General features: G+C 37.9%; 4 protein-coding genes across 7 annotated transcripts; 3 read left to right on the forward strand and 1 right to left on the reverse strand.

The window, feature by feature from the left end:
• Positions 1-1,549: 1,549 nt before the first annotated feature.
• LOC149225355 (ethylene-responsive transcription factor 2-like) lies at positions 1,550-2,739 on the reverse strand. The gene has a single exon (XM_089377062.1). The coding sequence runs from the start codon at positions 2,424-2,426 to the stop codon at positions 1,623-1,625; it is 804 nt and encodes a 267-aa protein (XP_089233188.1). The 5' UTR covers positions 2,427-2,739; the 3' UTR covers positions 1,550-1,622.
• Positions 2,740-2,744: 5 nt separating this feature from the next.
• On the forward strand, positions 2,745-5,202 carry LOC149225356 (uncharacterized). Of its 2 annotated transcripts, XM_089377061.1 has the most exons (3): positions 2,745-3,426; positions 3,537-3,673; positions 4,907-5,202. In XM_089377061.1, the coding sequence occupies exons 1-3, from the start codon at positions 2,771-2,773 to the stop codon at positions 4,939-4,941; spliced, it is 828 nt and encodes a 275-aa protein (XP_089233187.1). In that variant the 5' UTR covers positions 2,745-2,770; the 3' UTR covers positions 4,942-5,202. The 2 variants fall into 2 exon arrangements, with proteins under 2 accessions (XP_089233187.1, XP_089233186.1); XM_089377060.1 differs by lacking the exon at positions 4,907-5,202 and having other exon boundaries at positions 3,537-4,774.
• LOC149225357 (uncharacterized) lies at positions 4,803-7,978 on the forward strand. 3 transcript variants are annotated; one of them, XM_089377063.1, is made up of 5 exons: positions 4,803-5,268; positions 5,526-6,198; positions 6,309-6,429; positions 7,683-7,860; positions 7,938-7,978. In XM_089377063.1, exons 2-4 carry the CDS (start codon positions 5,804-5,806, stop codon positions 7,824-7,826), a joined length of 660 nt encoding a protein of 219 aa, XP_089233189.1. In that variant the 5' UTR covers positions 4,803-5,268; positions 5,526-5,803; the 3' UTR covers positions 7,827-7,860; positions 7,938-7,978. The 3 variants fall into 3 exon arrangements, with proteins under 3 accessions (XP_089233189.1, XP_089233190.1, XP_089233192.1); XM_089377064.1 differs by having other exon boundaries at positions 5,526-5,633; positions 5,885-6,198; positions 7,683-7,978; XM_089377066.1 differs by lacking the exon at positions 7,938-7,978 and having other exon boundaries at positions 6,309-6,448; positions 7,683-7,726.
• Positions 7,979-8,387: 409 nt separating this feature from the next.
• LOC149225358 (amino acid transporter AVT6A-like) lies at positions 8,388-9,226 on the forward strand. The gene is made up of 2 exons (XM_089377067.1): positions 8,388-8,815; positions 8,903-9,226. The coding sequence occupies exons 1-2, from the start codon at positions 8,388-8,390 to the stop codon at positions 9,045-9,047; spliced, it is 573 nt and encodes a 190-aa protein (XP_089233193.1). The 3' UTR covers positions 9,048-9,226.
• Positions 9,227-10,867: the final 1,641 nt, after the last annotated feature.

Consider the following 10,867-nt stretch of genomic DNA (forward strand, 5'->3'; position numbering starts at 1 on the left):
ACTAATACTTGAGTCAGAAAAAGAAACTAATTAAGCTTTGAATTATAGCTCTGCACTTCGCTTCCATGTACTTGTCCCTCTTTATCATGCAAAAACTGACAACATAGGAGAATGACTAAATTGATTGGCTTGTTGAACATAAACATATCAATTTCGAAGGCATTCGTGCTTGCAACTGATAATCTCACATTATACTTGCTCCTTATATCAGAGAAAGTGGAGCACTAATCAAAATACGTTGGACATTGAATGGGGCAGTAAAATGTGCCTTCTGGTTCTTCTCCTAGAGCTATTGACTCCCATAAGAAAGCATGGCAATAAGCGTGCACAGAGGAAGCATGTGTAGAGGTATTGGTGTGGAGGAAGTGTCTGTGGAGGTTATTATGTGGAGGCAGCCTGTGTAGAGGTATTGGTGCGGAGAAAGTGTGTGTGGAGGTTATTATGCGGAGGAAGTGTTTGTGGAGGTCATTATGCAGATGAAATTGTGCAGAGCAAGTATGTGCAGAACAAGCATATGCGGAGATAGAAATGCAAACCCCACTTAATTAACAATAGAGACAGAGATTATGTTGCATAGCAGCTATTAACCTTGTTCTTTATTGCATTTCTTTAATCACACAAACAAAAAGCAAGAGAGATTACTCTTTTTTTATTCTTCTATTTAGCTATTTCAATTCTCTTTCTTGACTATTTAATTTGCATCTTTTTATGCCTTGTGTTTTACAATTTCTAATCTCTTTCTTAACTATTTAATTTCTTTGTCTTTTTATGCATTGTGTTTTTCATTTTCAATTTCCAATTCCATTATGGACGCTTTGAAATTTCTTCTTGATTGTTTAATTTTACCATTAACTTATCCGAAAATTAATTATATAATTTAATAAATTTTTTGAAATTTCAAATAAAATTGATTTATAAAAATGTATAATTTAATTAATAAATAAAATGATTTTTTCTCTAGGCATTTTCACATTTAATTTTGTTAAAATTTTGTATAGAAATTATAAGTTTAAGTTCTGCAAAGTTTAAGTGCCTTTGTGTTGAATTTTTTTATGCATTTAAAAACTCATTTAAATAACAAGAAATCACAATCTCATCCAAAAATGAATTTTCAGATTCAAGGAAAAAGTCATTTTATCCATTAAAAGTTTTAACTATTCGTTAAATTTAAAATAAAAACTCTATTAGTGAAGCTATATCATGGTCATATACAAAAATAACGCCCCAAAAAATAGGAAATTGAACTAATAACTTTAAATTTAGGAATACTTTAACAAAGGCCCCTAACCATCCATTCAAAGCTCATAAACAATTTTATCTTATTTATTACTCTGAAATACAAATTAAAAATCTCTAGTAGAAACACTTTTTTAATGAAATTAACTTTTTAAATAATTTTCTTTAAAATAAAAATATATAGATAGTTTAGATATAATAATTTTAAAATATTCTTTATTATATATACAAATTAATGGATAAAATCAAAAGTTGCCAAATCCTTTTTCGGATTGAAAACTAAAACTTATTTGACATATATGCTACTCCACTTTATTTTAGCCTAACAAGTTCTCCTCTTACCTGAATTAAATTAAATGACTGCCTATTATATATTTTAATGAATATCAACATTTTGCGTTTACAAGGTGAGGGAAGTTAAGCAAAGCCCTTGAGCCCCTCATCTTGTAAGCGGCACGGTCATATGCGAGTGCAGCCTCCTCGGCGGTAGTGAAGGTGCCGAGCCAAAGTCTAGCCCCCTGCCGCGCAGAGTCCCGTATCTCCGCTGCGAATTTTCCCCACGGTCGCCGCCTCACGCCCCTGTAACGCCTCCCCGAATTCATCTTCTTTGCCGCCGGCTGTTGGCATTCCGTTTTTTGACGGACATTGGGGTCTAGCACGACGGGAAAAATATGGGCTTCTTTCTTCGTCTCCGTTTCCGTCTCCTCCGCGGACGTTACCGGCATCCATCTCTTCTTGACGGCCTCTTGGAGAATCCCGGAAAAAGCAATGTCCTCGGCTGTGTTTTCATCTAATGGGAACTTCGACCAGGCACTGGTTAAACCAGGGCTGAAAGAAGGAGGCATGACGCTAACATAATTTCTGAATTCCCAGCCAACGGTAAATTTCTCCCAATCTACAGATTCGCGTCGAGTAACGGAGACGGGGAGCGAGCGACGGGAGGAGTTAACGGCGGGAGTCGGGGTTTCTTTATCCGTTTTCGGTATCTTCTCATCCACGGAATCGCAAGCGAGTGCGCTCCAGATGCAGTTTTCTTGTTCGCGGATCGAGTTTGACCGGTTATTTGGCGTCAGATAGAACGAGGATTCGAAATCCTGGCCGTCGGAGTCCCCGAGTAGATGGATCCGGATTCGATCCAAAACGCTCATTTCTGTATACTCGGCTTCTTGATTTCTGTCCTCCATTGCCATCTCGTGGAAGTACTCAAAATTCAGAGCTATGTGCAAAGTTGGTTGGATATGATTCAAATGAAAGCCTCTCAAATTCAGCGCTTTGTGCAAAGTTTGTTGGATATTTATAGTACATTTTCGCTCCCTGAAAAGTGAGTTGACATTTTCAGTTGACTTTTGATCAGGAGTTTTCAGAAAAGTGAGTTGACGTTTTATCGGCAGGTTATTGGACAAAAATGTCAAAGGCAATGGTTGAAGTGGAAGTTGCCGCCCAGCGGAGAAAGTCGGTGTTCAAACTAATTACGCCGTAAGGCATTCCCTCTGAGATCAACTCCTCTCTGTCACCTTGTAAGCCACACGATTATATGTTAGACGATTGCAACAATTTCAGCCGTTCGATCGTTCATTCAAAAGGGTTGCCGAAACAGTTTGGGCGTTTCATTTGGCATCGAATAGTTTCATCCGGGCAGCAGGGTTTGTGCCTAACTGTTCATCCTTTTGTGCTGTTATTGCCGCCTATGGAAGATTGGGTCGAGCTGCATCGAATAGTTTCATCCGGGCAGAGGGATGAGGAAGTTATGACTCGCCGCGTTGAAGTAAAGGAATCGAGCATTGACAGTATCGGAAAACAGATCTTCCATCTCGCCTGCTTGTATTTTGCCTTCCATGGGATCGTTCTCATTCTGCTTTTCACTGCTGCCACTCAGGAGAATGCCCGTACTTGTAATAGATGGTGGATTCCTTCTACCTTGTCTGGCATTACATCTCTGGTTCTCATATGTGCCATTCAGTACAAGCTCATTCTCCAAAGAAAAGTTATGAAGATGCTGCACAAGGATATAAACGATTCCAGAGCTCTGAGCAAATGTGTTCAGGAGCTTAGAATGAAGGGTCTAAGCTTTGATCTGTCGAAAGAGCCTCATATTACCAAGAAGATGAAAAGCTCTAGTGTGGAGAACAAATTCAGCCCTCTCAGATGGTGCTCTCAGTTCCTTCATGAGCCTGACATCCACTCACTCCGGTATGTTCTTTATTCTATTCTTGTTTTTTCTCTTTTTTTAAAGGCATTATGAAATAGGGCATTACAGGTTCTGTGTTTGGTGGGGTTCCATCCATCATGCCAATGTGCAGTCAATACAGAAATCAAAAGTGGGATACAACATATGATATGAGGTGGAACACAACATCAAGGGCAACAACACTACCCTCCTCCGCAACGGCCTATGCCGCCCCATCAGGTTACTCACATGTATGCTCAACCGGATCAGGTGACCATCTTTACACAGCGATTTTTGTTATTTCTGGTTGCACCTGTGTCCGTTTTCATGTTTAGCACTCCTAATTCCATGAAGTAATTATTATTGCTACTATTATTATAAAACATATGCCCACTTAACCTCCTGCTGTGGATATATTCCCTCATTTTTATATTCTCAGTGTTTTGAATAGTACTCCCAGTGGTAATCAGCATCTGTACGTTCTTCCTGTAATTTAGGTATAGAAGTTAGGGTTTACTTATTTCTACACTATTGCATAATTGTCCAATGCCTTTGTTTATTTGTTAGGGTTCGACTAGAAATTAGTTTTAACGATATCAGCGGATTGGATTTTATATACTTTTAGCCTTTTAGACAAAGGCATCATCTGGGGCGTTCTAGATATATTAGGCATTTGGAAAAGCGTAATGACAGGATAAAAAGGACGAAGATTGAAATTCAATTAATGTGAAGGAATACAAATTAAAAAGGGTTGGAAAATGGCATATAGAAATGCCAACCCGTGCTGATGCTGCATGAAAAAAGTTTGTATACCTCCTAAGTGAACTGAAAGTTTCTTCTTTTAGGCTAAAGTCACATTGTCAAATTTGGTGAAAAAGAAGGTAAGAAAAATATCTTCCGAGCGAAACCCATAAAAATGTCGGCGAGTCAAAATTCTCGCACAAGAAATACCTATTTTTTTTAGGTAATTAGCATCTAGAACACTGCGTTTAAATGATTTCTGCCTCAACGTTTCGAGTCACTAGATGGGCTTATCGTCAAGAGCTGAGTGCTGAATCTGCTAACCCAATTTTTTTATAGCTTCAAATGTGATAAAACATGTCAAAAATTACCAAATATTCGAACTATGTTTTCATAGTATACTTTTTTGTTTATATAAACTTTTCATTTAAACCAAAAAATTTCACCAAATATGCTGAAATTTGATTCGGGCTGTTGAATCTGGTGAATTTAATTGGTTTCTTTTACATTTTGTAAATTGCAATTTTTTTTAAGAGATTTACTGAAAGTGGCTGCAAAGGTTTTAGTCATAAATGCCTTTCACACCCCTCCCTTTACATGTCCACCACTATCAAGTTGGCAGTGCAAGCAGAGGTGCTTCATCAAAACATAAAAGCAAGCATCTTTGCAAGGGCTGCTCTCACCTGGCTCACAAAGTAGATAGAATGAAATTGTGAAAACTAAATAAATTCAACAAATTATATTTGTTTTTTATTTTTCCAGGTTACAAAGCCTGTGGCAAAGACGGAAAATTATGATATGGAAGAGGGTACAACCGAATGTTCATTTCCTTTTCTTTTTGAGAAGAATGGAACAGCTACAGAGGAAGAAGAAACAGAGAGCAAGCGTCAAGGCTCAACCGATTGATCAGTTCTCTGTTACAAGTATCAAGTGGGCACAGGTAACTTCGATTTCTAAAGGAAATCTTCTCCGGCAGTAAATTTTAAACACAACCGTGATTGATGTGTCAGATTACAGGGTGGACACTGGAGACCACTGAAACAGAGGACATGAATGCATATCTTCGCTTCGGACCTATCTGAGCAGTGCGTTGCTCTTCATGAGCCTGAAATCCACTCACTCCGGTATGTTCTTTACCAAATTCTTGTTTTTTCTCTTTTTTAAAGGCATTCTGAAATAGGGCATTACTGGTTCCGTGTTTGGTGGTGGCTCATCCATTATCTTTAGTAGGAAGAATGCCAATGTGCATTCAATACAGAAAATACAAAGGTGGAATACAACATATGATGTTGAGATGGAGCAGTCCACTTACCATGTGCAAAAGCATCTTATTATGGAAAATAATTGAAATGTTAATCTCTACTTCTACATTGAATTTCAGGGCAAAGCTAGAGAGGAAGAAGAAACAGAGAGCAATTGTCAGGACTCATCATATTACCAAGAAGATGAAAAGCTCTAGTGTGGAGAACAAATTCAGCCCTCTCAGATGGTGCTCTCAGTTCTTTCTTCCCTTTGCATTGACTCTTACCTCGGGTTTCATCCTCAGCTCATGCAAGCTTATTGCCTGTAGCTAGTCAGCTGTAAATGCTACCATAATTATGACTTCTTGGCAGACAAATAATCGATTGAATTGCTTGGGGTATCCCAAATAAGGCGGTAATGCGCTCCTGGGATCTCGCCTGCTTGTATTTTGCCTTCCATGGGATCGTTCTCATTCTGCTTTTCACTGCTGCCACTCAGGAGAATGCCCGTACTTGTAATAGATGGTGGATTCCTTCTACCTTGTCTGGCATTACATCTCTGGTTCTCATATGTGCCATTCAGTACAAGCTCATTCTCCAAAGAAAAGTTATGAAGATGCTGCACAAGGATATAAACGATTCCAGAGCTCTGAGCAAATGTGTTCAGGAGCTTAGAATGAAGGGTCTAAGCTTTGATCTGTCGAAAGAGCCTCATATTACCAAGAAGATGAAAAGCTCTAGTGTGGAGAACAAATTCAGCCCTCTCAGATGGTGCTCTCAGTTCCTTCATGAGCCTGACATCCACTCACTCCGGTATGTTCTTTATTCTATTCTTGTTTTTTCTCTTTTTTTAAAGGCATTATGAAATAGGGCATTACAGGTTCTGTGTTTGGTGGGGTTCCATCCATCATGCCAATGTGCAGTCAATACAGAAATCAAAGGTGGGATACAACATATGATATGAGGTGGAACACAACATCAAGGGCAACAACACTACCCTCCTCCTCCGCAACGGCCTATGCCGCCCCATCAGGTTACTCACATGTATGCTCAACCGGATCAGGTGACCATCTTTACACAGCGATTTTTGTTGTTTCTGGTTGCACCTGTGTCCGTTTTCATGTTTAGCACTCCTAATTCCATGAAGTAATTATTATTGCTACTATTATTATAAAACATATGCCCACTTAACCTCCTGCTGTGGATATATTCCCTCATTTTTATATTCTCTGTGTTTTGAATAGTACTCCCAGTGGTAATCAGCATCTGTACGTTCTTCCTGTAATTTAGGTATAGAAGTTAGGGTTTACTTATTTCTACACTATTGCGTAATTGTCCAATGCCTTTGTTTATTTGTTAGGGTTCGACTAGAAATTAGTTTTAACGATATCAGCGGATTGGATTTTATATACTTTTAGCCTTTTAGACAAAGGCATCATCTGGGGCGTTCTAGATATATTAGGCATTTGGAAAAGCGTAATGACAGGATAAAAGGGACGAAGATTGAAATTCAATTAATGTGAAGGAATACAAATTAAAAAGGGTTGGAAAATGGCATATAGAAATGCCAACCCGTGCTGATGCTGCATGAAAAAAGTTTGTATACCTCCTAAGTGAACTGAAAGTTTCTTCTTTTAGGCTAAAGTCACATTGTCAAATTTGGTGAAAAAGAAGGTAAGAAAAATGTCTTCCGAGCGAAACCCATAAAAATGTCGGCGAGTCAAAATTCTCGCACAAGAAATACCTATTTTTTTTAGGTAATTAGCATCTAGAACACTGCGTTTAAATGATTTTTGCCTCAACGTTTCGAGTCACTAGATGGGCTTATCGTCAAGAGCTGAGTGCTGAATCTGCTAACCCAATTTTTTTATAGCTTCAAATGTGATAAAACATGTCAAAAATTACCAAATATTCGAACTATGTTTTCATAGTATACTTTTTTGTTTATATAAACTTTTCATTTAAACCAAAAAATTTCACCAAATATGCTGAAATTTGATTCGGGCTGTTGAATCTGGTGAATTTAATTGGTTTCTTTTACATTTTGTAAATTGCAATTTTTTTTAAGAGATTTACTGAAAGTGGCTGCAAAGGTTTTAGTCATAAATGCCTTTCACACCCCTCCCTTTACATGTCCTCCACTATCAAGTTGGCAGTGCAAGCAGAGGTGCTTCATCCAAAACATAAAAGCAAGCATCTTTGCAAGGGCTGCTCTCACCTGGCTCACAAAGTAGATAGAATGAAATTGTGAAAACTAAATAAATTCAACAAATTATATTTGTTTTTTATTTTTCCAGGTTACAAAGCCTGTGGCAAAGACGGAAAATTATGATATGGAAGAGGGTACAACCGAATGTTCATTTCCTTTTCTTTTTGAGAAGAATGGAACAGCTACAGAGGAAGAAGAAACAGAGAGCAAGCGTCAAGGCTCAACCGATTGATCAGTTCTCTGTTACAAGTATCAAGTGGGCACAGGTAACTTCGATTTCTAAAGGAAATCTTCTCCGGCAGTAAATTTTAAACACAACCGTGATTGATGTGTCAGATTACAGGGTGGACACTGGAGACCACTGAAACAGAGGACATGAATGCATATCTTCGCTTCGGACCTATCTGAGCAGTGCGTTGCTCTTCATGAGCCTGAAATCCACTCACTCCGGTATGTTCTTTACCAAATTCTTGTTTTTTCTCTTTTTTAAAGGCATTCTGAAATAGGGCATTACTGGTTCCGTGTTTGGTGGTGGCTCATCCATTATCTTTAGTAGGAAGAATGCCAATGTGCATTCAATACAGAAAATACAAAGGTGGAATACAACATATGATGTTGAGATGGAGCAGTCCACTTACCATGTGCAAAAGCATCTTATTATGGAAAATAATTGAAATGTTGATCTCTACTTCTACATTGAATTTCAGGGCAAAGCTAGAGAGGAAGAAGAAACAGAGAGCAATTGCGCCATGCAGTTCATTCCATATACAATGAACTTGAGGACCCTTCAGAAATGCAGCCCATTGTTCGCACATCATTGGCAACGTGCTCAATTGTATACATAAGTACAAGCTTTTTTGGCTTTCTTCTATTTGGAGACCAGACCATGGATGATGTCCTGGTCAATTTTGACACCAACTTGGGAGTTCCCTACAGTGTTGTGCTGAATGACATTGTTCGTGTGACCTATGTTGTACATCTGATGCTGGTCTTTCCTCTCATTTTTTTTGCCCTGGGACTTAATCTTGATGGGTTTGTCTTTCCAGCGAAAAAGCATCTTGTTTTGGATAATAAGAGGTTCATTTTGATCACTGCTGGGTTAATTGGAATCATTTTCCTTGGGGCATCATTCATACCAAGTATCTGGGATGCATTTCAATTCACAGGGGCCACAGCAGCAGTTTTTATTGGGTTCATCTTCCCAGCTCCCGTTGCTCTCAGGTAGAAAAAAAGTTGTTTTTCATTTCTGGTTTCGTCTTTCACCTGGCTTGTATGTAACTTCTAACCTCAATTATTTTTTAATTGCAGAGACACCCATGGAATCTCAACCAGGAAGGAGATATTTATTGCATTGTTCGTGATTTTTCTGGCAGTGGTTTCAAGTTCAATTGCTATAGTGAGTGACATTAATTCTTTGTTCAACAAAGAGGAGGAAGTCCCTCCACGATCTTGAGAATGATTTTTTATGAGCAGGTGGTGCACATACATATAAAGATTATTTGGAACAGAACCGAGAAAAGAACGTTGATTTGGGAATTTGCTTGTAGAATTGGTGGATAAACTTTTGTAAAGCCTTGTATCATCCTGCCATGGTCGCTCGGCCTTCTAGTTAAAGATACTACTGTATTTGTAGTTGTAAACATTGAAAAGGAATATAGTTGATCTCGCATCACTGATTGAGCGATTCATCTAATCATCCATGAATAGTTGAGAGCCTGTCAAGCGGAAGATTGAAGGTTTGGTTTCTTTCAATAATACTCAACCTCACATAAGTTTGAGGTGCACCAAAATGCATCCCACTGTGTGTGATGATTCCATTGCTCTTCAATAACTTCTCACAATCTTCATCCTCCTTTCCTTCACATTTTAGCCCTGCAAATGTTGCATTGATACAGAGGGCCAGAGTAAGAGTAATTAGTCCATTTTGCCAAGTATTTTCATTTCACCCATTTAAAGTAGAGACATCAACTCAGTTCCACCATTCATTGATGTCTCTACTTCAATAGACAGATAGACCCATTTGAAATATACATACCTTACATGACATGCATAAGTACCAGTCAAACTCCAAGCCATTGAGTACACACATGCACACAAAAACAAGCATACACATACAGATCCAGAGAAACAGAGTACAAGGTCTGCCAACATTCAAGTTAAAGTGAGAAAGAAGAGGTAGCACAACAAATTGCATATAATTGTAAAAGAATCAACATTACTTACCCAATCTGACTTCCTGCATGACCTGTACTTTTAGATACTGTGAACAGCATAAGATCTTGATCTGCAGGGGCAGCGATAGAGGGGTAATGTGGCCAGTGATAGGCTAAATCGTAGAGAAAAGTGGATGTTGGGTTCAAGAAAGCTAGTAATGGAAGAGAATAACAAAGCTAAAAAGTTGTGAGGTAAGAGACAAATGAATGTTAAAAAAATAGAACTAATACAAAACTAACTGACCTGAAAGAAATTCAGTGAAATCTTTTAGTGGGAATGCCGAGATCCATGGATTAGATCCGATGAAGTCTTTTTATTGAAACAAGGGTTCCAAATCAATTCAAAATTGAAATAGGTAAACTGAGGAGAGAGTGCCAATCTAGATCTAGGTGGGAAGGTATACTCCAAAGGAAGCAAATCTGAACTTCATTAAAAAAAAACCTAGTGAGTGGTCCAATTAGCTTAGAAATAAATAAAATTTAATGAAGAAACAAGCCTAAATCAATACTCTGATAAAAAAAATGATATATTTCTAATCCTCTCAACAAATGAACCTAGTTGACAAATGCAACAACCTGAAAAGAAATTAACCAAAAACAAATGATAATTAGAGAATACAATAACATTAGGGAAAATGACTTACTTTGTTGCAGTGGCCAAATCTGGGTTTAATTTTTTTTTATCTCAGGTAGGTAACAGAGATTATTTCTCCAAGAAACATTATGGTTTCATTGACAACAAAAAGAGGTTGGTGGAGAAATGTATTATTTACCAATAAACGAGAAACGTGTACAGAATCACAGCATTGGTAACTTAACAACTAAGTTGATGCAATGAAATTATATTGAGATCCATGTTTGATATCCAGCACTCATATCGCCTCATTTTTGGTGAGTTTTGTTTTCCCACGAGTCAAAAGTTCCACTCTTTATTATTGTTTATTTGAAAAGAGATAATCAGCCAGAACTCCAAAAATAAATTCCACGGGGAAAGTTCACCTTCAATAAATAGAACTCTGACTTCCGTCATAATTCAAACTAGATTTAAGGCCAAATTTAT

The sequence above is a fragment of the Pinus tabuliformis genome, chromosome J (assembly GCF_031772625.1).
Source record: "Pinus tabuliformis cultivar Carrire ecotype Pingquan chromosome J, CPIR1, whole genome shotgun sequence".
Lineage (NCBI taxonomy): Eukaryota > Viridiplantae > Streptophyta > Pinopsida > Pinales > Pinaceae > Pinus > Pinus tabuliformis.

Bases quoted from the DNA above. Each gene is read 5' to 3' on its own strand.
- LOC149225355 (XM_089377062.1), bottom strand. From the start codon at position 2,426: ATGGCAATGGAGGACAGAAATCAAGAAGCCGAGTATACAGAAATGAGC.
- LOC149225356 (XM_089377060.1), top strand. From the start codon at position 2,771: ATGTTAGACGATTGCAACAATTTCAGCCGTTCGATCGTTCATTCAAAA. The intron at 3,427-3,536 runs GTATGTTCTTTA...GCCAATGTGCAG, and splicing joins CCTGACATCCACTCACTCCG to TCAATACAGAAATCAAAAGT.
- LOC149225357 (XM_089377063.1), top strand. From the start codon at position 5,804: ATGCGCTCCTGGGATCTCGCCTGCTTGTATTTTGCCTTCCATGGGATC. The intron at 6,199-6,308 runs GTATGTTCTTTA...GCCAATGTGCAG, and splicing joins CCTGACATCCACTCACTCCG to TCAATACAGAAATCAAAGGT. The intron at 6,430-7,682 runs GTATGCTCAACC...TTATTTTTCCAG, and splicing joins CCCCATCAGGTTACTCACAT to GTTACAAAGCCTGTGGCAAA.
- LOC149225358 (XM_089377067.1), top strand. From the start codon at position 8,388: ATGCAGCCCATTGTTCGCACATCATTGGCAACGTGCTCAATTGTATAC. The intron at 8,816-8,902 runs GTAGAAAAAAAG...TTTTAATTGCAG, and splicing joins CCAGCTCCCGTTGCTCTCAG to AGACACCCATGGAATCTCAA.